Source organism: Candoia aspera, chromosome 3 (assembly GCF_035149785.1).
Source record: "Candoia aspera isolate rCanAsp1 chromosome 3, rCanAsp1.hap2, whole genome shotgun sequence".
Taxonomy (NCBI): Eukaryota; Metazoa; Chordata; class Lepidosauria; order Squamata; family Boidae; genus Candoia; species Candoia aspera.
The window spans coordinates 197086932-197114923 of NC_086155.1; the positions used below are offsets into that span (position 1 = coordinate 197086932).

Here is a 27992-nt window from a genome sequence, read left to right on the forward strand (position 1 = left end):
CTGAGGATTAAAGAAGATGTGGACTAAGCAAGGAGCTGAAGGGATTTGTATAACATCTAAGAGGGAAGGAAGATTATAAGATTGTAATTTTCTGATGTAGAGAAGTTTGGAAGTCATTGTATTTCATAACTGTTTTTCTTTTTTTCTTGCACTTTTTTTCTTTCTTTTTCTTTAGATTTGTCTTGTACTTCATGTAAAATTCTTAATAAATATAAATGTTTAAAATATATACTTTCCGAAGTTATAGTTACACTGTTGGCCTTCCAGTTCAATCATTGTGGAACCAAACCAAAACATCACCATCATCATTATCCAATGGATTATCGGACAAATCAAACCAGAGTTCTCATTCTAAGCACAAATGACCAGGCTCGAAGTATCCTACTTTAGCTACATTATGCGAAGACCCAGCTCTCTGGAAAAGGCTGTAATGATGAGAAAGGTGGAATAAAGAGGACAACTGGCAGCGAGATGGACAGACTCAGTTACAGGGGTGATGAGCGCACCATTGGGAGACTTGAAAGGACTTGTTAGGGACAGATCATCATGGAGAAGACCTATCTATGTGGTCGCTAGGAGTTGAAAACGACATGGTGGCACACAGTATTATTATTTTATCCCACCTTTATTTTTGCAAGACATGAGTTCTGATCTCTGATGAGAGCTATCTATCCCTTCTCTGCAGCTTGGGAATAAAAATGAGCTATTACAGAATGGATGTCTCTGCCCACTTTTTGCCCACTTGTTGCTTAAGCCTCACCTACCATATGGGCTCCTATATACAGTAGATTACTCCATAATAGGAAGAAAAAAAAGCTAAGTTTCCTACCTCCACATAAAGCTTGAACATTGCTAGCAAGTTACCTGAAGGGTAAGAATCAGAACTTCCAAGTGTGTTTGAAATCTAGTTGAAATTAATCTACTAAACATAAACACACAGTTTTGAAGTTGACCCTTCCAAAATCTGGGGAAAACACAGCTGTCAATATTCATACTGAATCCCCTAAAACGAATTTCCCCAATTAGATTAAAACACATTGGGGAGAAAAGCTTCAGTCAAAAACCACCCCAAAAGGGAGTAGGTGCAACTGTATTGCATAAAAAATTAATTTAATTACCTCATTATGATAAAGGCCTGTTAAACAAGTTGCAGAAATCAAATCGCATGAGCTAGTAACTGCAAAGGAAGGTGGATTAAGCAATGGTGAATTGCATGAACTGTGTGAATGATTGAGCAATACACTAAAGCCAGAATAGCAGGAAATGTCACTACTGTATTTTAAGTTTTCCCATGCTGGATCTCTGTCAAAAAAATCTTACAGGAATCGGTTGTTTTTACTTTCCGCTGGTCAATGTGTGCTATAAATCTCAAGTTCCCAGGCCACATGGCTGACTGGACACCCCTGCTAAGTGTGCTCCTGGACTGAGCTGTGGATTCCCGCTCTGTGCATGGCTGGCTGGGGAATTCTGGGAGTTGGAGTCCACACGTCTTAAAGTTGCCAAGGTTGAGAAACACTGATTTACAGTATTAGTCTTTTGACTGAAAGGACGTATTTCCCTTTCCTTTGCTCTTGGCAGCTTGATTGCTGTCCGTGAATCTGCAAGTCCAGAGCTTGTAAAACCAGCTGAGCTGCTTACCGACTCTTAAATTATGCCCAATTATGACCAAACCCCATCATAAGTTAGGCAGCAACTTTTGTAGGTTCTTGCTGTTTAAATCAGGATGACAAAAGCAGTGCGGTTACATCACACTGCAACCGCCTCTCCTTTTGCAGGTTGGGACACCCAAAGAAGAGAGAGAGGGTTTATGTTGCGATGCTTCAACCCAGCTTTTGTCAGTCTGCCCCCACTTCCCCCCTCCCCCTGCAGGTGCCACTGAGGGTAGGGCCGCCATTTTGGGGCGAGATCTTGCATGAGATTGCAGAAACGGCAGGGGAACACCATGCAATCTTGCAAGGCTTTGCATTTGGATACAAGGTTTCTTAAGATTATGGCCATTTCTTAAAAAAAAAAAACTGGTTTGGAACCAAAGGCTTAGCCAGGCAAGTGCCTCATTGCCATCTGGTTAATAGAGGGAATCTTGACCTGCTGAGATTGGAGGATCACTGCCAACGGTCAGCCTGCTAACCTGGTTCAATCCCAACCCGGCATTTAGCACCTTCCAATCTTCTTGTGGTGCGGAGAAATTATAAGGATGGAATTTTGGAATGCTAAAGATGGGATCATTCTATCTAAGCTGGCAGATACCTTCTGAGCAGGAAATTGAGATGCCCAGCTGGAAATGGCTAGGTAGGAACCTGTGATTCATGGGTTGTTTTCTGCTTGGTCAGCATCACTGCCTCCATACTCTCCTCCTAGGAGGGACACCAGATCCAAGTTCTACTGCCTGGGAGGACCAACCGTCCAAAGAGTCTTGATACATGGAGGTGGGAGAAGGCAATTAAAGGCACCATGAGGGCAAAAAATGTCATGACTCCTGCTTTCAACAAAGCCCCTTTGGTGACCTCTCAGCCCTGCTCCTTCCATTAAAGAAACCATTGTGCAGAACTTTAGGGGAAACGTGGGTTGTTCTCTGAAAACGATTCTTTACTTTGATAGGTTGAGAGGAAAAAGAATTGCACAATCAAAGCCAAGGTTTTGGTATTGGCTGCATTAATTGTTATCTAGTATTTAAATATGATATACACGGATTAGTTTTAATATAAAAACATACTTCGGACCCAAATTCCCTGAACATAGCTAGAGAGACACATTCAAGATGAGTTCTGTAAACCTAGGACACAGGCTCTGTATGTAACAAAGATATTCCTTTCCTCTAATTTCCTTAAAAAAACTCAAAGACCTCAAGCAACTCTCACCCCTCCATGGTTTCCCTCCTTTGATATCCTTTCTCCCCAAATCATCTTCTTTTCCTAGACTCAGGGGCCACTGAGGCCAGCCACCTTCTCAGGGTAGGAATCCCAATCAGAGCAACTCCAACAGATGATGGTTTAGTCTCAGTTTCAACGTGCCCAGTGAGGGAAAGCCCATCACCTCTCTGGATAAATAGTGAACAGCTCTTATCTTAGGAAGTGTTTTTTTTAAATCCCACAACATTCCACCAGAATCTGTCTTCCTGTAACTGAAATCCATTATTTAGCGTCCTGCATGCTGAGAAGATAGAGAACAACTCTCAATTCTCTTCTGTGGGACACCTTTTCAGGTACCTGAAGTTTCTTATGAAGCCACTCTTACTTTCGGAGGATAGGGAAACTGACATGCAGCTTAGCAACAGGGACACGGTGAGCACATTTTTTCATCTCGTGGCAATTCTCCTTCTGCAAAAGAGGATATCATTTTCTAAAAAACGCATTCCTTTCTTTACAGGATTTTTGGAAACGAACATAAGGCAATTGAGCACATAGTCCCTTAAGTGAGCCCCTATCAGCAGAGTATGGCCAACAGTTAAATTTCTGAAGACTCTGTAGTTCCAAGTCCCAGACTTGTTTTTCCATTCCTGCTCAACAAGGAACAAGTGTGCATTTGATGCATATCAACCACTCAATTCCGCCTTCAAGGTGGAGCAAATTCAAAGTAGACAATGGCTAGTAGTAGAGGGCCAGCACCAATCACTTGGCAAGGTCAATCACATGGCAAGATCATGTTCCGACAATCCCAAGGACATTCAGGTCAGTCTGATTTTGACAATCTACGCCTAACGTGCCGTGGCGGCTCCCAGTTGTCACTATCATCTGTTTCTTCCTCATCCTCGTCCTCTTCATCCTCCTGGTCTTCCAGCACCTCTTCCTCCTCTTCCTCATCAAAGAGCTCAAGGCCAAGATCAGCTCGTCTCTGCCGGTCCCCAAACCATTCCCTGACCTGCTCGTAGCCCATGTGTGATTTTGCAACCAGTTCGTCAAGGTCCTGCTCATTAAGAAACTTGTGTTTCAGGTAATAATCCTTGAGGATTGCTTTTCCAGTTTTAAACTTGATGACGGGGGCTTGGTCCCAGGGCTTGATCCTTTTGCTGGACGTCAGCCGCCCGCGCGGCCGTCCCCTCCCCCTCCCCTTGGGCCTGCCCCTCCCCCTCCGCCTGGAATGGCCTTGACCATTCACACAGTTTGCACTGTTCCCTTGGTAGTAGTAGTACCATTTCAAGCCCCCGTTTTTCCAGGCGTAACGCGTATCCCCAAACCAACTCACAATCTCTGTCCGAGGAAGGCCCGTTTCTTTGGCCAACTTATCGTATTCCTCCGAAGAAGGCCACTGAGTTCGAACGAATGACATTTTGAGCATGTGCAACTGTTCCGGTGACTTTTTGGTCTGCTTTCCGGCCTTCTGGGCTCCAGAGCCTTCACCTCCAGAGGTTTCTGCTGCAGCCACATCCTTCTGACTCTCGGAATGACCCGCGTTCAATTCCTCACATTCTTCCGGGGAAGCACCCAATTTCTTCTGTTCTGCAAACCAAGCCTCTATCTCTTCCCTGCTCAGCTTGGTTTCTAAGCTTATCCTGTTCAGTTCGTCCTCAGCGAGAGAAGGACTGTTGCGGAAGCTGTCCTGGAGGACTTTAAGTTGCTCCGCAGTCTTGTCTTTGAACTTCGGAGAGCTCAAATCCGAGGCGGCACAGGGCTGCTTCTGCTGCGGCTGGGCCAGTGGGGCGGGTTCGCTGGTTTCGTCACTGGAGTCAATAACGATAGTGCAGGAATCACTGTTCTGATGATTGTAATAATTGTGCTTTGAATTCCTCTGATTATATCTGGTATCGCTGAACCACTTTTTAATCTCCCCTTTCGTCAAGCCGGTGGTTTCCATGAGCCTGATTATCTCTGAATCGAGAGGAAAGTGACTTTTAAGGTAGCTAACTTTTAATTCTGTCAGCTGCTCCTTCGTCTTCTTTGCCCGGACGGCGACCGTGTCGATGTTGGTGGTGGCGGTGGCAGCCACCACCTCTGATTTCGTAAGCTGGGGTGCTGGGACAGCAGCTGCCTGTTTGCCTTCGGGAACAGGCTGTGTCGCTTGGCCCTGGGCTTTCTGCAGCTGGGCGGGATTTGGGACTCCCGCCATGGTCAACGCAATGGGGGCCGTCACTGGGAGTGCCCCGGTTCCCGCGACTTGTGTAAGGACGAGGCCTGGCTGGCCCACAATTTGGCACGTCTGCAGAATGGAAGGCAGGCCATTGTTAGCCGCCGAAATGTGTGCTGGAATAACCGTAATGGTCTGAGGGACGGTGTGCACCGTGCCGTTAAACTGCTTCCTTCTTGCCTCCTCCACCTCCTCTGGCGTCCAGCTCACCCCATGTTTCAAACGCTGGGCAGAGAACCAGATTTTGATTTGCTCCTCAGTATACTTAGCCTGCGTAGCCAGGAGCGTGATTTCTGAGGCAGTCGGATATGGAAATTTATTGTACGTGTTTTGCAAGAGAGGGTTGTTATCCAAAGCAGTGTTGTAGGCTGGGATGCTGTTAATAGGGATCAAGACTTTAGAAATTAAATTAGAAGTCGGGGGAGATGCCAGGGTGGTGATCACCTGAGCAGGCTGAATCACTGCTGCTGGGTTCACAACAGGGCTGGCGGCTTCCGCAGCTAAGGAATTAGCTGGATTGGCATCCGAACCCGCAGGGCCTCCTTTTTCTACTACTTCCTCACACTCCATGTCAGAGTCAGCATCTTTTTCTTCTGCAGGACCATCTTCCGCCGCATTGTGGAAAACAACAATTCGCTTGGCTTCATTCTTATTTTTCATCATTTTCATAATGGGGGTTTTGCTGATTGAGATGCCTGTCAAGGGGCTCTCGGAACCCTCCAATTCTTCTTCTGCTTTCTCCTCTTGGACAAAACTCCCATCGAAAGTAAGATCGTTCACCGTTTGCTCAAATATGGTTTGGTTGTTGCGTTTTACCATGGTCAGTTTGAAGTTTTCCTCTCCGGGATGGTACTTCGTGTTATGTTCTGAAAGCACATCATACCTTTTGGTAACAAATTTGCATTCGAGGCAGACATACGATGAACTTAAAACAACGTTGGGATGCTCAGAATCCACGTGGAAAGTAAACATATTTAAATCGGGAGTCTGAAAAGTACAGTATTTGCATTCATAGCCGCCTTCAACTTTTTTATTCGACTGACTGTCAGAATCTACACATTCTGGAGAGTCCTCATCACTGGACACGCTTCCTGCAGATGTAACCACAGGCAACCCTTCATCAGCATCAGACACTGCTTCTACTTCTGGATCCAGCTCTCTCGCCAGGACCATGCAGGGGACAGTGGATTTTCGTTTGCTCGCCATTTCCTCTCCGGTGGAAAGGCAACACGCCAAACCAATTCAATTCCAACCCTTCAAGCTTTCCAGAGGCCTATCAGGTCATGGGCTTCTGGCTCTACAGCCTGGCATGTTGGCTTCTCCCAATTTCGCCCCTCAGCAGCATGTCCATAGTGCAATTCAGTAAGACAACAACTTGCAGTCCAAAGGAGAAGGCAATGAGCAGCAAGTTCTTAACATTAATCCATGCTCCCTGGATTTAAAAAAAAAGAAAAAAAAGGGGGGATGAGTTGTTTCCATTATATGAAGCCAAATGCATTTGAATGAATCACGCAGAAGTACTGGAAATCCTGAAGAAACTGGGTTATGTCATGAGCTTGGTACAGCTCATTAGCTATGTGACTGACCAAGGCTTCAGTAGGCTTCCTGTCATAATTGTCCCCATCATTGTGTATCATCTTTAATGACATTCCAGCAAGTGGTTAAAAAATGAAATTGTCAAGTAACGGGCTATGGTTCAACATGGTGTGGCACTAGATTTGCGGGCCTGGGCTAAAACCCTGCACTTGGAATACATCTATATATAATATATATTTTAATATTATAAAATAAATTCCCTTCTCACCCCTAAGGGTGGTGTGTGTCTTCCTCAACCTCGGGTCCTCTACCTGGGAGTTTGGGGGTTCTGGTATCTTAGCTGTTCCCAGCACTGCACTCTTCTGGACAGAGAGCTCTGATGTTGCTCCTGGGATCTGTTGGAGCCACTCTCCCAGCTTGGGGGTCACAGCCCCGAGTGCCCCTACCACCATTGGGACCACTTTGGCCTTCACTTTCCACATCCTCTCTAGTTCCTCCTTCAGGCCCTGGTACTTCTCCAGCTTCTCATGCTCCTTCTTTCTCATGTTGCTGTCACTTGGCACCACTATATCACCACCGCTGTCTTCTGGTCCTTGCCTACTACCATGATGTCTGGTTGATTGTCCAGTACCTGCCTGTCTGTCAGGATCTGGAAGTCCCACAGGATCTTAGCCTTATCATTCTCCTCAACATTCTGTGGAATCTCCCATCTGGATATGAAAGCCAGTTTGGTGTAGTGGTTAAGGCATCAGGCGGAAACTGGGAGACCGTGAGTTCTAGTCCCACGTTAGGCACAAAGCCAGCTGGGTAACCTTGGGCCAGTCACTCCCTCTCAGCCCTAAGAAGGAGGCAAGGGCAACCCACTTCTGAAAAACCTTGCCAAGAAAACTGCAGGAACTTGTCCAGACAGTCTCAGAGAATCGGACACAACTGAATGGATGAAAATACATACATACGTACATACATACATGCCTACATGCATACATCTATCAATCTCTGAAACTGAAGGACAGGAACAACCTCCCACCAAGCCAGACTGAGCAATCAATTATTTGTCTACTGTGACTGCAACAGCTTCCAAACTAGTTGTCTTTCCATCATGTGTTGCCCAATGAGATTCTAACTGAAGCCACCAAAGGTTGATTGAGCCAAGGGCCTTCTGCGCACACAGCTACAATTCCTTGGCTTAAAAAGGATTGAGCAATGATCAGAAGACTCCTTTGAGGATCGGACAAAGCTCCAATAAAGTAGAACATGGCATATTAGCAAACATGACATAATTTGATTTTAATTAAGGACTAATCTCTCTGCTATTCTATGGCCTGTAAACAGTTTTCATTATGTCTGATCAAGCACAAGAAAAGAAAAAAGAAAAAAAAAATCCTGATTAAGTTGTAGGGGTGATTTCCGTCTGGCATTCAACGTGTGCCTCCAAAGAACTTAACAGTGCACATCTTTGGGGAAGCCTGAATCTTAACTAGCCTAGCTAAGGTGATCCTAAGACTGGATGCAGAATCCTTGCTTCAGCTTCCCTGCGTTTTCCCCCAATCCGGTACTTTCTTCTATTAAGGCACATACTCAACCATAAGCCCATACCATGAGTGCATACATGCAAAAAACCCCGAAGTCTTGTTTTCAATCGTTTCTCTAATTTTCAAGAGAGATCAGGTTACACATGATAGGAAAATGCATCCGTCTTACTGGAGTCCCAGAAGTGTTGTCATCGGACCACGTGGGACTCTGCTAGATGGACAAACTGCACAATGGCAGATCATTATGTCCTTCATTCTAAGCCACTATGCAGGAGGAATGCCTTCTAAGGATTTCAAAATAGAACCGCTTCACCGTTGCCTAAAAGTCCCTGCCTGGGAAATAGGGCTGTGCAATGCTCTGGAGCAGTGTTTCTCAACCTTGACTACATTAAGATGTGTGGACTTCAACTCCCAGAATTCTCCAGCCAGCCATGCTGGATGGAGAATTCTGGGAGTTGAAGTCCACACATCTTAACATGGCCAAGGTTGAGAAACACTGCTCTGGAGTGTGTTTGAGTGTTCATGTAGTTCCTCTCTGGAATTCTCTGAAGCAGTGGTTTCCCTTAATAAGATTGAGATAATATAATAAGCTGGCCTTATGTACAGCCTTTATGTAAGAAAAGAACCTGCTGTCATTGTTTCAGATGGGTTTAGTCCAGGAAGTTGTGAATAACTATCTGCGAGCTGCTGCTGCCCCTAAGGAACCTTACGTCTGCAAAAACAACTTCTCCGATCTTTGGAAGCCAATTTTTACTCTGTCCTTCTGGATCAGTTTACTGAAGCAAGAAAACAAGTGAACAATTCCGCATTTTAGCACAGCTGGAACTGCTGTAGCCAATAGCAGATCCAGCCCAAAGCCACAGGAAGGAGCTATGATCCCAGCTAATAGCTTTTCTAACTCAACTTATTTCTTCTGTTTGTAAACAACTTTTAAACAACTCCCAGTTTCCGCCTAATCGTACCAAGGCAAATAAACCCCACCACTTAATCCATACAGCTAGTCCTCACTTATCGACTACTCATTCAGCAACCTTTCAAAGTTACAACGGCACTGAAAAAGGAGACTTATGACCAGTCCTCGAAGGTGCAGCCGTCGCAGCATCCCCACGGTCACATGATTGTGATTTGGGCACTCGGCAACCACCGTGCATTTGCGATGGTCACAGCGTCTCTGCAGTCACATGATCGTTTGCAACCTTCACAGCCAGCTTCTGACCAGCAAAGTCAATGTGGAGGCTGACAGGAGGTCGCAAGTCGGAGTCACATGACATGGTGCTTAATGACCGCGGATGATTTGCTTAGACTACTGTCGGAACTGTCATAAGTTGGCATGGTCATGTGATGTTTTGCTTTATGACCGTGTCACTTAGTGATGGAGTTGCCAGTCCCAATTACAGTAATTAAATGAGGATTATCTGTATTAAAATTGGCATTGGGGCTGAGGCCTTTTAAGTATACCACTGTCATGCTTCTACTGCTGAAGGGCAGGATGCTCTTATAGTTTAGTCTACTTGGCACTTTGTATTTATCTTTTCTTCCTTTTTCTTCAGAAAAATGGAAGAGGAAGCCATGAAATCGGCATTTAAAGCAATCCTAATGAAGGAAATCAGGTGGTGGAGTAAGATGAAGAGTATTTATGGGGTAAATTCCTCTTTGTGAAAGGTGAAAGGTCCCCTGTGCAAGCACCGAGTCATGTCTGACCCTTTGGGGGGATGCCGCTTTCACGACGTTTTCTTGGCAGACTATAGCAGGGCGGTTTGCCATTGCCTTTCCCAGTCATAATTACCTTTTCCCCAGCAAGCTCAGAAGGATGGAAGGCTGAGTTGACCTGAGCCAGCTCCCCGAAAATCCAGCTTCTGCTGGGATAGAACTTGGGTTGTGAGGAAAGTTTCGGTTGCAATGCTGCCGCCTACCACTCTGCGCCACACGAGGCAGATAAATTCCTATTTATGTAACAGAAATCTTACCATAATGGGGCTTTTTTCTAAGTAAATTATCAAGGTTTGTGGCTAAGGCTGAATCCTACACACATTTACCTGAATTCAGCAGCACTTGCACCTGAAGAAGTGGGTGTAGTCTCTGAAAACTTATACAGGTAGTCCTCGTTTAGCGACCATTCACAGTTACAGCAGTGATGAAAAAATAACTTTGCGACCAATCCTTGCATTTACCACCTTTGCAGATCTGTAAAGCAAAGGAAAACTGAAGTAAGATCATAGGCACAGTTGCGGTTTCACTTAGCAATTGCTTCACTTAACAACCAAGTTGTCAGTTCCAATTGTGGTCACTAAATGAGGACTACCTGTACCACAATATATTTGTTAGTCTTTAAAGGGCCACAAGACTCTTTTGTTGTTTCTAAAAGAAAAACCTAACACTGTTTCCCCTCCAGGAACTCATTCTGAGTATAGATGGATAGATTCACTTTAGTTCCTCTAAGCTGATGATCATGCAGAAAAGGGAGACATTCGGCTGGAGAAAATGAAAGTAAGATACTGTCTTTTTAAGCATTTGTACTATCAACTAGACAACCCGTGACTCGTTGGATCATTGTTTCAGAGATCTTTCCTTACCAGATTCCTCAAAGCCTTCAACAATGGCCGAGCTTCTAATATACTGGAAAGGTTCTTAAAAATTCAGGGACTTATTCAGACATACCTGCCCTGAAAGTAGCCCATGTTCAACTGTATAACACAGTCAAACATCAGGAGTTGACCACAGGAAATGCTTTATGACATTTTGTATTATGTCATAAAATGCTTTATGATCATTTTTATGTCATAAATTGTTTTATAAAATTGCCAAATTTGTATTCCACAGAAGTCATGGGTCCCGGATTTTGGATACATTCTTTAAGTTAGCCCATTTGAGGTACCTTGGTTCAAAAATTGTTGCCCTATAATGTACTGTTTTGCCCATTTAAAGGTTACAAAGTATAAAACAGACACAAGAGTTTTAGTTGTATATAGATAGATTAGAGAAGTTGTTCCTGGCCTTCAAAAATCACTTTCCCAGGGTCTGCACAAGTTCAATTTCCAAATGGGTTTAAAATCTGTCTTATCTCTACTGTATGCTCATAAATGTGGGAATACATGGCAGTGAGTTGCCCATGCATGTATTAAGAATACAAATCTTAAACCATTAATAATATATGTAGTACTACACTACTTATGTCTGTTCATTTTCAGAAATATCTTATGGTAAGCATATGCTGCTTCTCCTCCAAGAGATCAGGGGCCTCCCATTTTTACTCTGTGATGGAGTTTGGCTAAGAGACAGAGGATTCTCCAGCAAGTGAGTGGGATTTCTTAGTGTATTTCAGGCAGCAGGAGGCCTTGGGCCAGATCAGCCTCTCGATGCAAACGGTTTTGTTCTCCTGTCTTATTTGGCTACTGGAGTTGAGGTAACAAAAGGGTCTGTGAGAGGGTGTTTCTGTAGGTATGCATCCTTCCTTGAGTGTGTACTTCTTGCTTTGCACACATGCACAAGAAATAGCTTCTGTGTTGATGTTTTAGGCCGGTGTGCATAAACACCAATGTACCAATGCCATCTAAGTTCAATGTTGGGGCAGATGCAGGACCCACCATGGCCTTGAGTCAACACTACTACCCACTCAGGAAAACCATGCTAGATTATCTTTCTTAATTATAAGCAACCTTCTAGTCCAGTGTTTCTCAACCTTGGCAACTTTAAGAGGTCTGGACTTCAACTCCCAGAATTCCCCAGCCTGCAAGACTGGCTGGGGAATTCTAGGAGTTGAAGTCTAGACCTCTTAAAGTTGGTAAGGTTGAGAAACATTGTTCTAGTCATAGGGCCAATTGTGGCCTTTATTTAGCCCTGGTTCTTGAAGACAGAAATGAAGACAGGGAGGAGATGAGACGGGAAGAGAGAGGAAGAATGTGGGATGAAAATGATTTTTGCTGACTTTATCCAACACAGCACTAACCCCTCCCCCCACCATAAACTAGTTGTAGCACAAGAGTACCTATCATGAGTTCAGATATTCTTCCAGGTACCTAGAATTTTCTGCACTTATGTGCTTGATTTAAGTCTCTCCAAGACTCCAACTCTTTATATCCATCAGTCCTTGGGATGGAAGGAGGAACATCATCTATCACACAGTGATAATAGTTTGGTCTGAAAAACAAAATGGCATACACTTGTCTGATAAATAGAACAACAAGGCTAGAGCAAGTCCATGAAACACAACTTGGCAGTGCAGGAAGAGCAAACCATGTCCCCCTAATTTATGGGGAAGCTTTCTGGCATCCAGAGACACGGGGACTGGACAGAGAGCCCAAAGCAGACAGGATTTACAGCACTCCACCCTCTTGTGCATCTCTACAGCAACCAAAAACTTAAAATTTCCACCCCAGTTATACTTTAACTCTACAGTCTCCATGGTTGCCATGGGGATTGTGGCCATTTATAAAACACTTCCTTTCTAGGAGGGAGGCTGGTGAAGTTGTACTGGATGGGCCAGATAATCTCCAGCACCCCAGCCTGCCTATGTTCCCCCCCCTTAGGTTGGTGGGGACCTTTCCAAACCAAGCACTGATTTCTATCAGGATCAATATTCTAAACATCTGTGTGCCACAGGCAGCCTTGAAAATATGGATGCTAGTGGCTTTTGCAGGAGGCCAGATTCCCATGTACCTTTTTTTTTTAAATGCAAATTTTAACAAATGAGTCACACAGAGCACAGAGACAGGTGGATGTCCAAAGAGGAGTGGTCCTATCAGGAACCCCAGGATTAGAGAGTTAGAGGTGGGAAACCCAGCTCCAAGTCCTGACTGAGCTTGGGGAAATCCTTCCCTACACAGTCTTGGGGGAAAAGTTCAGGGAAACTGCACTCCATTTATTAGAGCCTGTTCACCTCCCCTCCAGCCCGGGGGTCGAACTCACCCACCTCCCACCTACCCAGCGATTCCTCTCCTTGACGGCCAATCTATCTGGCAGAGGGCAGCTAAGCTGCAGCGGCTACATTTGCTGTAGCGGCGGAGACACACAGTTGGGGTTGGCCAAGCCAACCCATTGTACAATGTATCGGTGCACGTCGGGGCGACCTCCTTGAAAAAGCCCAACGTGGTCGGAACATTTCCCAAATGAGTTAGTTCTTCCTTTCTTCCAGAAGGCCCGCATTTTGCCTGCCACCTTCGTCCTGCCAGTTTCCCAACACCCGCTGAATCATCATAAAAGCAGAACACAACCTGCCCCGACAAACAGAGCAAACAATAGAGGCAGCGGGTTTATCAGAGGCCCCCAAACGTTTGGCTTTCCAAAGGCCGACTCTTCTCTCTCCAAACCGCTTCCGAAGGGACCGATCCCTCCGGTGCCCGTTTTCCTGCCGCTAAATTCTCCCCCTATTGGGGAAAAACACTCCTCTTTTCCCACCCGGGTTCCCAACTCAGCCCAGCGAAAGGGGGACCCTTGGCAGAAAACGGGGGGGTGCCGCCCTTCCCTCCTCCCCCGCTGCTCCCCGAGTGACCTCGGCTCGGAGGATCCTCTCGGAGAAGGAGAGCCACCTCGCCCAGACCCTCGGCTTCAAGACCCGGGGCTGTTTGTGTGGAGGGAAAGGCGGGCACGGCTTCTTCCTTCCCTCTCCATTCTTCAGCCCGCGGGCTAGCTGGCGCCCCAGGGGACCCTCTTCCGACGACCGGGCTTCGCCCAAGCACAACGCGAGAGGTGATTCCGAAAAGCCCTACCTTGCAATGTTCGCAGGCTGCTTTAGCCCTCGGGTTGTCCCTGTTCACTGAAAGTCCGCCATCTTGCATTAAAAAAAAAATCTACTGCACTTTTTGGGGGGAGGGGGTGGTGATGCTTTGTGAACTTTGAACTAGACTCCAGCACTTTCTTTTCCTCCCTTTTTGGAGGGGGGGTTGCTTGCTAAAAGCCCACTTTCCCGATTCACTTTTTCCATTCAGCTTCCAGAGCGAAATGCAATCCTCGGCGAGATCCGCGCGCGTCGGGATCTATGAAATGCCTATGTTTTATGAAACAGGGAGGCAGGGAGCGAGCGAGAGAGCGAGCGAGCGCTGCAAGCGGCGGCGAGTGGCTCTCGGCATCCCGCTATGCACAACCCGGCGGCGCGGCCGGGCTGGAACAGCGGCGGGGCGGAGCCAGCCCCGCTCTGCGGGCGTCTCTATCTCCCCCCACTCCCCTCCCCGAGCATGGGGAGCGAGGCAGTGGGTGGGGTCACCGCCTCCCCGTTAGCAAACCGGCCCAAAGGCAAGCCGACGCCTGATTGGCCGCAGCGGCGCTTGGCTGGGCTGGAGCGGAAAGGGAACGCGAAGTGGAGGAGCGGGTCGTTCTGCGCCCTTGAGGATTTCTGCCGAGCATCTGCGGCGCCCGTCGCTGCCCACTCGCGTTCTTTCCACTCGCAAACGAAGGGGAGGCTCAGAGCCGTCCCGTAAAAAGCAGGGCAGCGATTCAAAGCGGTCTGGAAGCCCGCTCTGCCCGGCCTTTAGGAGAGCTTCCAGCTCGGGGCTGAGGAAATTCGGGCGATCCTTAAAAGAGAGAAGCTGAGTCGTATTTCACGCTATGTGTAGCGGTCGACTGCGCTTTTGCGCCCCGGGTCCGCGAGCCCCCTTCTGCGGAAGGCGATGCCTGCTCGGATAGGAAGGAACTTGCTCCCTCCTTGCGGGGCGCCGCTTCTTCCTCCTCGCTCCGGGCGTCCGGTTCTGGGGATTTTGCGGCCAGCTCCACTGAAGAGCCTCAGACTGGAGGTCTCCTCCTGCGTTTAGGACAAAAAGCTCTGTCCAGTTTCACCGTACGCCCTTGTCCTTGTTGTTAGTTGCCGTGGAGTCGTTTAGGACTCACGGCGGCCCTACGAGTAACAAATGCTGTTCGGTCTTGCGCCATATGCCTGACCGTTCGTGTTTGCATCCATTGTTGCGGTAATTGTATCAATCCATCGCATTGAAGGTCTTCCTCTTTTCCGCTGGCCCTCGACTTGACCAAACACGATGTCCTTTTCAAGACGATGTGCCCAAAGTATGAGAGTCGGACCTAGTTATCTTCTCCTCTCTCTATATATATATAGTTATCTTCACAGAGAGGGAGGGTGTACATTCATACACCGTGGTTTGCACTAAAAGGGAAAAACTCTGACCTAAGCCATTCCGTTTGTTATCGTCTGCATGTTACACAAGTTTTATATTTGTTACATTTTATAAGGCTGACTTCATCACAGCTTTGGGGAGCAAATATAATATTAAAACTATTTAAAAGACAACGAAAGAACAGCAGGGTCTGGAAAAAAAATTCAACTCTCCTGCAAGCCATTCGTGGCACAAAGGACCTACCGCTCATTCTAGATGCGGTCTGGATTGCGTTGTTACACATCAATCTTTACATTTTTAAAATTACTGACGTGAATACAGTGTCAGAGGCTCTGGGAATGTTCCAGCTAAAACATGAAGGCTCACTTAGACAAGCCAATCTCCAGCTCCTGGACTGGATGTACGGATCTGCTGAGCCATGTTCTTTGCTTGGCTTTGGGTTAACGTGCAAATCCAGCCATACTTCTTTGTGAATGTTGAAGGCATTATAATATTGGCACTTTTCTCATCTGGGATGATCCCAATTGTGGCATTTTCAGTGGTTCTCCTTTTCCTATCCATGCAACCCCAAGATCTCTTTCCTAGTTATCTCAGATTAGAATATAAGAGGAATTTGATTTATATACTCTAAACATACTTCATATATACATTGTGCTCTTTTAATGCCCTAGGTTATAAAAGCAGTTCAAGAGCTTTTTACTAACTCACTCCTGCTTTTCTCTCCCTGTCCTAATATCCAAAGTTGCAGATCCCAGCTGACTAGAAATCAGCCCTCCTAGCAGCAGAGGGCAAAATCAGTTATGCAGAGGCTACAGTTCAAGATAAACCTTGAAACGTTTTGGAGGTGACAGGCGACTGAGGGCTAGGGTCACTCTACTGGAGGAGAAAGCTTCTCTAGTCTTTTCAGCAATGGCTCCTGGGTGACTTTCACAGCCTCCCAACATCTGGGATCACATCTGTTATGCCCTTATCCTCCATGGTGGAAATTTCAGAGAGAAAGCAACAGGAGGCCCCCTTTTTCCAGTGAAAATCCGAGTAGTACGGAGTGGAGTAACAGTTAATTCCATGAATCCCGTTACTCCCACCCCTGGTGAGCCACCTGCAGGGAGCCCCACCAGGCAACAGGTATGCAGAGAGCTCTCAATGGGCATCACCACCCACCCAGTGGAGCTACTCAGTGCCAGTCTAGGAACAGGGGTGTATTCTAACCTCTTTCAACAAATGAGATTTGGGGCTAGGGTTGTATCTATTATATGTAATTTAAAAAAATGCCATCCACAATTAGTATCAAGAGTAATTTATTTTGCCCATTAAAATTTTAACAAATTTATATATTACATAACATTTGGAGCACTAAAGAGATTATACAAACTGTATCAACACTAAAATTAGTGCAATAAAAACATGGATGCTGTTTGAAATTTGAGCTACTAGAATCAAATATATCTATCACTGGTCAAAGCAATGTGATGATACATCAAAATATCACCTGCAATTCAACATATATACATGATTTGATTGAAGAACATTGGGATAAATTAAGATGTATTTTTATTCAATTTACAGGAAATTTATTTTTCAAAAGATCAACATCCTCTGCACACAAGTAGCTTGACAGATCAGGCTGTTTCTTTTCCAACACATTAGATCCCGATAGTTGGGAGAGGCTCAGGTTTACAAAGGAGGAAAAACCAAGCATGCTGGAGGAAGGCTCTCAGGCACACCAGCACAACCACCTGCCTTCTTTAATACTTGTTCTCAACATATTAGAAGGCTAGGGTTTCTGTTCCATATGGGTAAAAATAAAGAAACGCTACATTAGATAAAATCTACTGTGTATATGTAATATTTGGTCTCCCATTAACTTCCAATAGGATTTCAAATTACATTTCATACACAGAATTGAAGGCTGTAATTTCTCTTGTCATTGCCTGAAAATGGAAAAGAGAATGCATAAGTAGAATCAAAAAGCATTTCAATAAGTTTTGTAACTACCTTCTATTGTTGAAATATAGTTTTGAATTGTAGTTTATATTGTAGAACTTCTGCGCGGCAAGCAGTCATTATCTTGAATTACCATTCAAGGACAGATTCCTTTCTTACCTAATAAATACAGAATTGCCAGCATCTGCATTTCATGTGAAGTTAGAATTCTGAAGAATTTTGGCCTAGCATGAATTAGCTTACTCACTTCAGTGTGGCCCTTCCAACATTTGGCGAAACAAGCCACAAAGGAAGGGCTCCCTGGCTTGTTTGCCAGATAACAAGCCATAGCTGGAATTTCTTTTCATAGAACACAATATTGGATTGTGCCCTAAGAGGTATTAGAACCATTTATTTCCTTGTATTGAATTATGTATATATTTGTAATCTTTAGATATATTGACAAAATATTGCACAGAGGTATAAGGGTATAAGAATTAGAGCATCTTCATTTAAAAGCATTGGCTCTCATTGATGATTTAAAGCTACGGACAGTTTGTTGCGGCGGAAGCTAAGCTAATACCCGTAAGGAGAGCCAGACTGCAATGGAATAGCTCACCACGCAAGGAAACAAAATATACGCTAACACGGGAGAGCCAACAATATGTTTATAGATTGTAAGGAGGACAAGTGACGCGTGCTTATGACTATTGTCCCAAATGGAAAATGACAAACCTGGAATCAAATGTCCCAATAAATGTGTATATATGATTACTCTTTAGACTTTGTTTTTCAAATGATGGAATAAAGCACTAGTACAACAGGAGAGTTGCAATAAAACACTACATAAGCTTTGATATCTATTATGAGAGAGTACTGATAATATAATTGAATGCAGACTTAAATTATCACTAGAACATTATCTATCTATCATTCAAATTTTGCTACAGCCCATCTCCCCCAAAAGAGGGACTCTGGGCAGTTAGGGTTACATATGTAAAATACTGTACCTCAATCAATTTGGTTTTGTCATAGTCTCCACGATGTCGATAAATACACTGACTGAGTAAGGCATAGAGTTTTTCCAACTGAAGTATAGTGTAGTCTCTACTTTTCTCAGTGGCCATGTTCAGTAATTCCTGGGGAAAACAGAATACTACTAATTCCTTCAAATAAGACCAGACAGTTATTAAAATGATTTCTTCAAGAGGCCAGCTATGCTTCCATACATACTGTATATAGTCGCGGACAAGCCAAGAATTTTAGTTGCCAAAATACACCCCAAAAATTGGGTTTGGCTTATCTGCAGATGGGCTTATCCACAAGTATATATGGTAATACTTATTGTCAAAATTGAAGCATATGAAAATTTTGAGGGTTGGCTTATCCCAAACATGGGAACAATTTCCTGCCACAATATCTCAGCTTTAAAATATTCTGAATGTAGCCTTGCACAGATGATGCACCTGTATGTGATGCACAGAAGCCATGGAATTAGAGGGCATTTTAAAAATAAGGTTTCCTTTATGTTCTTAGCAGTGGAGCTATTTGCAAACCTGAGCTATTAGTCTGATCTGCTTTCCTCAGAACCGTTTAACATCTTAGTTTGGAACCTCCAAAATATATTTTGGTTTGAGTACAAACATGTTTCAATTCACTGAGCTGGAAAGAGTCTCCGTATAGAAAATACATAGCATAATTTATACTCCAGTTATGAAGACTGGAAATTGTGAGCTGATAGCGATGTAATATTTAGCAGATCTAACACTATCTATTCAGCAAAAAAGACCCCCCACCCAATGCTTACAGTTCAATAGAAGGCAAGACACTCTGCATTCAGCATGTCCTCTGCACTCAGGTGTACAATATATTAAGATAAAGTAAATAATGGGGAGGGAAGAATGCAAATTCAGTAACAGTTCCCTCCAAAACATACATTTAGCTTTGCATGATCCACAATGAGTGGTGGTGTTCGCTCTGATAGAATTTCCATGGCTTTCTCAACATTTATGAGATGCTGCTGCTCTACCTGTGAACGCCTTGCACGGGTCATACGAAGCATACATATATCTATAAAAATAAAAGGAAAACTAGGATTAACAGTAATATTGTTGCTAGAGCACGCATGGATATAAATAAGCTAAGTAAGCTCTGTGGTGCTTATAAGTAATATCAAGTGGTAGAGCACCTATAAAATATTTAAGTCTGCCTAATATCCTACAATGTCTTGAGCCTAGATATATACAGGACCAAATCAAATAATTGATCATTAAATGATTCACCTTATCTTATAATGGGTGGAAAACTTGACAGATCAGGGCTATAGCATGGCCAACAGACCTTCTAGAGAACCACAAGAGGCCACTTGGTGTCACTGTGGTATATACAGAAAGGGAAGGAAAAGCTGGATTTTTAAATCTTTTTTGGAAAGGTAAGTTTAGGATCAAATGGCACAAGAGGCTTCTGGGATACATATTTTCACACCTACTCTTAAAATTTTGGCACCAAAATCTGTCCAGTGTGCTACCAAATTTCACTAAAATGATCTCGAAGTGTTCTGCAGGCAACAATGGAATATTAGGGCTTCCAACCAAGCATGCCCTTACTTTCCTAAGGCATTCCTTTCCATGGTTCAGGTGTTGGTTTCTGTATTAGCAGGCTTTTGGGGAATGTCTTCTACCTGAGTGGGCCACATGTGGAGATTCTACTGGTCATATATGCAACAAAGTCAACCCAAAGAAGATGATTTTAAAATATTGTATGTTTTTCTCCTGATTGTTTATGCTAGTTTGTGATTATACCCCCCCCCAAAAAAAACACCCACAAAGACATTATAGCAAGATAATTCTAATGGCCCTAAAATAATCACAATTTCACTGAATAAAACTAATTTTCTAGTATTATACGACAAGCGCTGTAACATGAATTAAAATTTTGACACCTTTTACTCACCATTAGCATCCCTGTCTAATGTATGTTCTACCACATCTCCATTACATCCTTTTCTTTGTTCTGAAAGTTCAGTATCCTTGTTGTTCTTCTCAAATTTACACTTAGCATCATTATAAATGGCTGGCTCATTTTCTGCATCAGATTTATTTTGACAGATATACTGCTCTGGGGGGAAACTTTCAGCCTCTTCTAGTGTCATCTGTGTTATTTCAACCTCAGCCTGCTCCATACTAGAGTTATTATTTTCCATACATTCTTCTCCATCAGTCTCTGCTTCATCTTGCTCTTCTCCTGGAGCTTTGTTCTCTTTATTGAAATGCAAAGTCTTTTTCCGCTTTGCTAGGTTGCCCAGGCACCACCGACTCTTTCTTCTTAGTTTTTTCTTTGATAAGGCTACATTTAAAAATATAAAGAAATTCATTAGTTTTTCCTTCTCTAAAAATCAGCAAGTTTGGAACAAGTCTGGGGACAAAGTTCAGGGAAACCACTAAATTACTTATGCACAAATGCAAAAATTTTTCATATGAATTTGCACATAAAAGGACCATTTGCCTTCTCTGGTGTAACAGTTTAAATTGTTTGATGTAACTGTATAATCTATATTGAAGCTAATATATAGACTTGAATCTCAGTATCTTCCTTTTCTTGGAAAAAGATACTAATATTGTTTAGATAACCATTCATATCTTTCAAAGATGGCATGTTTTACAATGCCATTTCTAGGGTCAGCATATGAACACAAAGATATTTCTAATAAAGGATAATTTTTTGAGAGAATTTGGAAGGATAAAATAGGATAAAACAATCAACATAGATATCCTTTATTGATAGTTCCTCACTGTTCCTGCTTTCCTATTCATTTTCTTTTTATATTATCTCATTTTTTTCAAACTAAATAACGAAGAATTATGTGCTTACAATGCTAACAATACAATGTAATAGTGCAGAAAAGGAGAAAATTGTTAAAAAGTGTCATAGAATACAACTCCAAAAAAACGTGACCCTGCTGCTTGAAATAATTCTTTCTTGTCCCCTTTCATCCCCCCACCAAAAGAACTGAAAATCAAATATAGATTCCTTCTTTGTGTTATATAACAATGCTGGGGCCATTTTCCCCACACAAAAGGACTACATTTATTAGTGTTGATAGATGCCAATATAGCCAACAAAAACACATTCATCTTTGACACACAACAACTGAAGAAGAAAATGGGGTAACAAATGGAAAAGCACAGGCTATATGTTAATGTTTCCATTTCTGAACCTCACCTCCAACATCAAGGTGACTGCAGCCAATTCTTTTGAAAAGTCTGCATGAAGCCATTGTTTTACAACTGCCAGAAGAACACTATGGGATAGGTTGCCTAGCTGCCGCAACAGCTGCCTGCAGAACTCTTTGCTGCTTGGAAGTCTCTCGGCTGTTCCTTGGCTGAATGGCCAAGCATTGTGCAAGAGCAAGTAACTGTTGAAGAAGTGCTGCTATTCGTGTCATCCAGCTGCCACTTTGGGGCTCCTCTGTTGCCTAAGAAGCTCTGCTCTTGGGCTGCTTGGCCATGAGGTCTTGGCATGGATGTGGAGGGGGGTGGGCTGGAAATTTTTGCCACTGGAGCATGACACCCAACCAACAGAAAAGATTTTGACAAGCTGATAAGAAAGTAGAAGGGATGCCAAGGTCCTCCTTTGCATTATCTGAGGGAACAAGATACACTTCAAAGATACGCTGAGAAGATTCAGCTAAGATCATGTGTACAAATTTCCAAGGTATGTGTTTGTGAGATGGGTGGCTAGGGAAGAAGCAAAACCTAGCAAAAACCAAGTATCCGTGTAGAATAAAATGTTTATTGCTAGGAACAACTTAAGTTTTCTGCACGGGTCTAATGGTAAAGTTCACTCAGATTATTCACTCAGCAAAAAGACAGCTTTCCAAGAAAGAGGCCACACAGGGCCAGAAGAAAGCAGCCCAGTAAGCTTTTTTTTTGTTTTTAATGTGATTAAATGGTAAAAAGATTCCAGAGAGCTATCAGTAGGATATGAGTAGATGCAGATGATACAAAACTTTCATGAATCCTCTATTTGTATGAGAAAACAGAAGGGAAAAAAATCCACTAAACAGTGATTAGCAGAAATACCACAATAAGAGAAAATTCAATCACACTCATTCTTAGTTTAAAATGCCAGGTCAGATAAATTAGCACTTACCATTAGGAATGGAAGGAGAACTAGAATCCAGAGGTATTGGTGGGATTTTAAGTTTCTCACCATATTCAGAATCCAATTTCTTGTACTGCAATGTGGTATTCTGCTTTGGCATGACATGGTAATAGGATGGAGCATATTTTGAGGAACTACAACCTTTAAAAGTAACAATACATTGTAAGCATCCTTTACTAACTTGGTTGAACTACTCTAATATGTTGTGCACAAATATATGTGGGGAAGATGCAACATTCTAAAGACAGGGATTCTAGGGGAGAGGCATCTGATACAGCTTAAAAGTTTTCTAGGATGAAATAAAGTGCTTCTTTGTATGCATGAACAGGGATATTCTCTCTATTTCAGTCATAGCAATGCTATATAATACTATATAACAGAATAGTGTTAAAATCATACTGTAGCTGTTTTTTTAAAGTACCAAATTGGGAAAGAACCCACCTCTTTTTTTGCGAGATTCCTGAATTTCTTCACAAAGTTGTTCAAAATCTTCATCCATTTCTTCCTTTATTATAGCATATGCTGTATCTTTGAGAGAACAGGCTCTATGTCTAATCAAACGATCTAAAATGAATATACAAGAAAATACTTTGTGATGAAATTAACAGTTCCACAAAGAAGTCTGCAAAAGTTTAATGAATGGTTAGTAGGAAGTTTAATACCTTTTAATGGTACTATTTAGGCTTCATGTTGCACCACTCTAATTTCTTCTTTTTAACTTGGTAAGAGAACAAGTTGTGTACAGCAGGCTTTTAAAACATCACCTGCTTATTTAATGTAATATATAATAGCATGCTTATATAGACATTAAGGCTTACCTCCAGGATCCCTGTCGGGATTGTACTCTAATGCATTGCTACAGATGAGGTCAATATCTTTCAGATAATCTTTGGCAGACAGATATTGGTGAAGATCAATTTTTGAAATAATTGTCGAAAGATCCATTGGCTGCTTGATGACTGTGACATAGTCTGGTACCTACGAGAGCATTATAAGAAAAAAGTCTGAATATATTATCTGCCTTCAGACATAAACAGAAGTTTTTACATTTTTTGTATGTTTTAAGAATGGCCGACACCTGAAAAAGTTGGCTTGAATGCTTCTGAACTACCTTTTTAGGTATTTTGTATTCAATTACTGGTAGGAAAAACAAAAGCAAAAATAATTTAGTCAACTGTGCAGTTTCGGAAATGCAACCAACTATTTATGACCACCTGGGACAAGAACTGGAGTTATAGCCCATGGGCCACATGTAGCTCCAGCTCTCCATTTAGAGCCTCCAGAACACCTATCAAACAATCAATTTTTAACAGTATAAATTTTCTTTATTTTGGAATAGACATAAGAGAGCCCCTCCAATCAGGCCAATTTTTCCTTTTCAGGGGAAAGAGGAGCAAAAGGGGTATGTTATACTGTATCTCTGGAAAGCTGAAGGGATTTATTTCATCCAGTAGCCTGCCTCTCAAACTGGCTGAGAAGTTAGACCTTTCCTATTCAATTGGAATCATTCTATCATTGGCTATGATCCCTACAGCTCCTAACCACAAAGAAACTGCTCACCCTTTACATTAAAGATTCCAATTTAGTTGTGTCTAATGACACAGTAGGGGGTGGTGCTCATCTCCGTTTCCATGGCTGAAGAGCCAGCGTTGTCCGAAGACGCTTCCATGGTCATGTGACCAGCATGACAATCACAGAAATGCTGTTACCTTTCTGCCAAAGTAGTACCTATTTATCTATTCTCATTTGCATGCTTTTGAATTGCTAGGTTGGCAAGAGCTGGGGCGAGTGCGGGAGCTCACTCCGCCGCGCAGCACTCGGGCCTCAAACTGCCAAACTTGCAACCTTCTGGTCGACAAGCCTGGCATCTTAACTACTGAGCCACCACACCCTAACCCTTGACATAGACATATAAAATTGAGTAAAAGAGAACAAACAAATGGAAATAGGACAACAGGAACTAAGTAACTGTCCTGCTAGACCAGACCAGGGATATTTGCAATCTTTAGCATTTGTCAAGCACATAATCTTTAAAAAACAATAGTTTTTAAAGAACTGTACAGGCTATTCCGTTAAGACTTAAAGAGTTCCTGATATTTATGTTCTGAAAGGAGATAATACAAAACATGTGCAAAGCCTTTCCTTCTTCTCAGGCTTCCCAAGTCAAAACTCCTTTGAGATGAGAAATATGGAAAACATATTGTAAACCGCCCAGAGTCCCTCCAGTCAGAGATGGGCGGTGACAAATTTGATTGATAGATAGAATGCCAAGCAGGTTACGATCAAATGATGAGGTTCTGGGAGGGCGGGGAGAGAACACGTTTAATAGTTTAGAGATCTCTTGTTCCTTTTACTGAAAATGTATACATCACAAAACTGGTTTCAGATTCTGGTATTTTAAAATCAAGTTTACTGTTCACAATATTCATTTTGGGTAGCGCTTAGATTATTATTTTGATATAAGTTCTGTCTACATTCATTACTTTTTCTACCTGATACAGCAACATTAGGCAAAATTCAAACTTAATATAATTAACAATAGTCAATAATTGTATCGTAGAATGTACAGGAGAAAAAAACAACAAATTATTTTGGAACAAAATTAACAGCTTGTTACCTCATGCAAATCAACAGGTTTTGTAAAGGCTCTGAAGCGTTTATCAATGGCAAGTCTGTGAGTCACATTTCTTAAAAAAATTCTGAGTTCACGTAGAGTATCTTCTTCTTGCTCCTCAAGTTGTTTGACCTCATTTTCTGTCAGCTGCCGCGGTTCAGGTGGTGCTGCTACTGGTAATACCTCTAATGCCTGCAAAACTTAAAAATGAAAGCAGATTTGTAAACCTGTAGTTATTTACAAATCCATCTACAATAAACTTTATTCAACTTATTTGCAGCACATCTACCTGCTTTCTTTTTTGATATAGGTGGTTTAACTGCTTGATGGAGAATTAAGCTCTCAAAGAATTTTCTTCTTTCTTCAAAATCAGGCAAGTGAACATCAAAAACTTCTCCAAAACCATCAACAAATAATTCCTTTACCTAAAAAGATGGATCAGGTCATCAAAAAATACAAATTAACAAGAGAAGAAAGGCATGATCATTTAGTTTACATATAGAACCAAAAGGGTAACTGAAGTTACTGTAACTAGTAGCTTCGCAAAATTCTAGAACTACTGAACTACTAATGCTTTATACAGGAAGTCTGACAAAAATAAAGAGAGCATTAAAAATAGAATTGTTGGAAACATTTAACCAACTTAGCAGTTTGTTGTAGTGTCTCAATCCTTGCCGCAGTAATGCAGCAACAGTTTTTGATAAGCAAATAACACTTAGGTGTGAGGCATGAATGTATGTGTACACATATACGCACTTTTTTCATTCTCTTAAAAAAATTAGGGTGTGAATCAGAAAGGATTTTTAAAATTACCTTCCTTATCCTAAGCCTGACTGTGATGCTAAATAAGGAAAAAATCAGTTAAAATAAGGTATTATGGATTATCCTATGAACAAACTGCAAATACCTCATCTGGCAGAGCTTCATAATGCGTATCTGATGTTGCAAGAAGAAAAATAGGAGCAAAGAATGGAATATTCTGTAGCAGTATAGCAAATGTTGCTTGCAACATAGGTCCAATTGTTCCCCACCATATATGAATATTTGGAATGTATATTATACTTGGTGCTGTTCTCTTAGCTTCACAGACCAGCTAGAAAAAGAAAACACTTTAATTACAAAAAGAGAATGTACAGATGCCCACTTTCCTAATTATCCAGTCATTTAACAGATCTTAATTTAAAATATTTTAATAATCCCCAAGAATTCTGTGAACTAGCCAATTATAATGAGCTTCAGTTGACAAAATAAAGTTTTTAAATGCATGAGAGACTGTGAAAGGAGGTAAGAGAGGAGTTCAGCTTAATTTGAGGTGGCAGCCCAGCCCAGAAGTGGAGCTATGGAAATGAAGCATTTTAAAGAGACTTGGTCTTCTAGTGAGTCAATTAAGCCTGCTTAGGAATTTAAACTTAGTGTTTTCAAGATTATGTTTTTACCAATGGCTAGCATTAAAGATGCCTTTCTGAAATCAGTGTGGTTCTCACTTCTTTGGTTTGCCACATATATAAGGCTTGACAAATCTTAACCACAACCTGCCTTGGAAAACTGACTGCTAGAGACAGGAGTTTTAAAGTTGTTTTGTCTTGTCTTGAAAATAGCAGGCTTGAAAGATAGAAATGAATGTTCACTTTGAACTCTTCAGTGGAAGACTGCCATGACTTCTGGATTTTAATTTTTTTATTTGTTTTCTATCCCACCTTTATTATTTTTATAAATAACTCACGGTGGCGAATGTACCTAATACTCCTCCATCCTCCTATCTTCCCCACAACCACCACCCTGTGAGGTGAGTTGGGCTGAGAGGGAGTGACTGGCCCAAAGTCACCCAGCCGGCTTTCCTGCCTAAGGTGGGACTAGAACTCAGAGTTTCCTGATTTCTAGCTGGTTGCCTTAGCCACTAGACCAAACTGGCTCTCAATTTCTATTTAAATTCAACAAGTATTGTTGTGAAAAACAGACTAAACACGTGTGACCAACACATATTATTTGGGTTTCAGTCAACACTGACTCTAATGTGACAAAGACTTTGTCATGTAAGAGATAAATTCTCCAACCTCTTCCCTCCTAGATTGCAGGCAGAACTACTGGGAACGTGACAGGAGCAAAGTGATGTATAACAGGGAAGGAAAAACCTGAGTCTATTCTCTTCTAAGCCGTTCATAGTGAAATCTCCAGTAAGAAGCAATTTCTACTTCCTGGAAATTCTTCCTGGTAACCATTGGAAGCTTCAGCAAAGGATCGTTACCTTGCTGTGGTGCTGGAGCTTGAGCACCTCAATGATGCCATGAGCTAAACCGTGAAGGGCCACCCAAGACGGGAAGGTCATGACAGAGAGGTCAGACTAAATGCGATCCCTGGGGAAGGTAATGGCAACCCACCCCAGTATTCTTGCCGTGAAAACTAAATGGATCAGTACAACCAGAGATATGTCGGTATACCATCGGAAGATGAGACCCCCAGGTCGGAAGATGGTCAAAATGCTACTGGGGAGGAACAGAGGATGAGCTCAACTAGCCCCAGACGTGATGACGCAGCTAGCTCAAAGCCGAAAGGACGGCTAGCGGCCGACGGTGCTGGTGGTGAACGGCGAATCCGATGTTCTAAGGATCAACACACCATTGGAACCTGGAATGTAAGATCTATGAGCCAGGGCAAATTGGATGTGGTTATTGGTGAGATGTCAAGAGTAAAGATAGACATTTTGGGCGTCAGTGAACTGAAATGGACTGGAATGGGCCACTTCACATCAAATGACCACCAGATCTACTACTGTGGACAAGAGGACCACAGAAGAAATGGAGTCGCCTTCATAATTAATAGTAAAGTGGCTAAAGCAGTGCTTGGATACAATCCAGAAAACGACAGAATGATCTCAATTCGAATTCAGAGCAAGCCATCTAACATCACAGTGATCCAAATATACGCCCCAACCGCAGATGCTGAAGAAGCTGAAGTGGAGCAGTTCTATGAAGATCTGCAGCATTTACTGGACAACACGCCTAAAAGAGATGTTATTTTCATCACGGGAGACTGGAATGCTAAGGTGGGCAGTCAAATGACACCTGGAATTACAGGTAAGCATGGCCTGGGAGAACAAAACGA

The 27992-nt window shown here is 42.7% G+C and overlaps 3 protein-coding genes across 6 annotated transcripts in view; 1 reads left to right on the forward strand and 2 right to left on the reverse strand.

Annotated features, from left to right (window-relative positions):
* ZHX2 (zinc fingers and homeoboxes 2) overlaps positions 1-27992 on the forward strand; it is a 193475-nt gene that overhangs the window by 125862 nt on the left and 39621 nt on the right. The window lies entirely within an intron of this gene.
* On the reverse strand, positions 2566-13992 carry ZHX1 (zinc fingers and homeoboxes 1). 2 transcript variants are annotated; one of them, XM_063299643.1, is made up of 4 exons: positions 13835-13992; positions 12115-12266; positions 10166-10313; positions 2566-6493 (listed from the first exon to the last, which is right to left on the reverse strand). In XM_063299643.1, the coding sequence occupies exon 4, from the start codon at positions 6265-6267 to the stop codon at positions 3670-3672; it is 2598 nt and encodes an 865-aa protein (XP_063155713.1). In that variant the 5' UTR covers positions 6268-6493; positions 10166-10313; positions 12115-12266; positions 13835-13992; the 3' UTR covers positions 2566-3669. The 2 variants fall into 2 exon arrangements, with proteins under 2 accessions (XP_063155713.1, XP_063155712.1); XM_063299642.1 differs by lacking the exon at positions 10166-10313.
* ATAD2 (ATPase family AAA domain containing 2) overlaps positions 5765-27992 on the reverse strand; it is a 56100-nt gene continuing 33872 nt past the window's right edge. The window contains exons 19-29 of one of the 3 annotated variants that reach the window (XR_010067674.1): positions 25798-25983; positions 25180-25315; positions 24894-25090; positions 23095-23254; positions 22718-22840; positions 22265-22417; positions 20066-20458; positions 19050-19183; positions 18124-18252; positions 16915-17121; positions 5765-5778 (exon numbers count right to left, since the gene is read on the reverse strand). Coding sequence is in view for 2 of the 3 variants with exons in the window: in XM_063299638.1 (XP_063155708.1) it covers positions 17074-17121; positions 18124-18252; positions 19050-19183; positions 20066-20458; positions 22265-22417; positions 22718-22840; positions 23095-23254; positions 24894-25090; positions 25180-25315; positions 25798-25983 (1659 nt within the window). In the remaining variant the exon portion in view is untranslated. Of the gene's footprint in view, positions 5779-16471; positions 17122-18123; positions 18253-19049; positions 19184-20065; positions 20459-22264; positions 22418-22717; positions 22841-23094; positions 23255-24893; positions 25091-25179; positions 25316-25797; positions 25984-27992 lie in introns of those variants that run through there. The other 2 variants (XM_063299638.1, XM_063299639.1) reach the window with 2 other exon arrangements.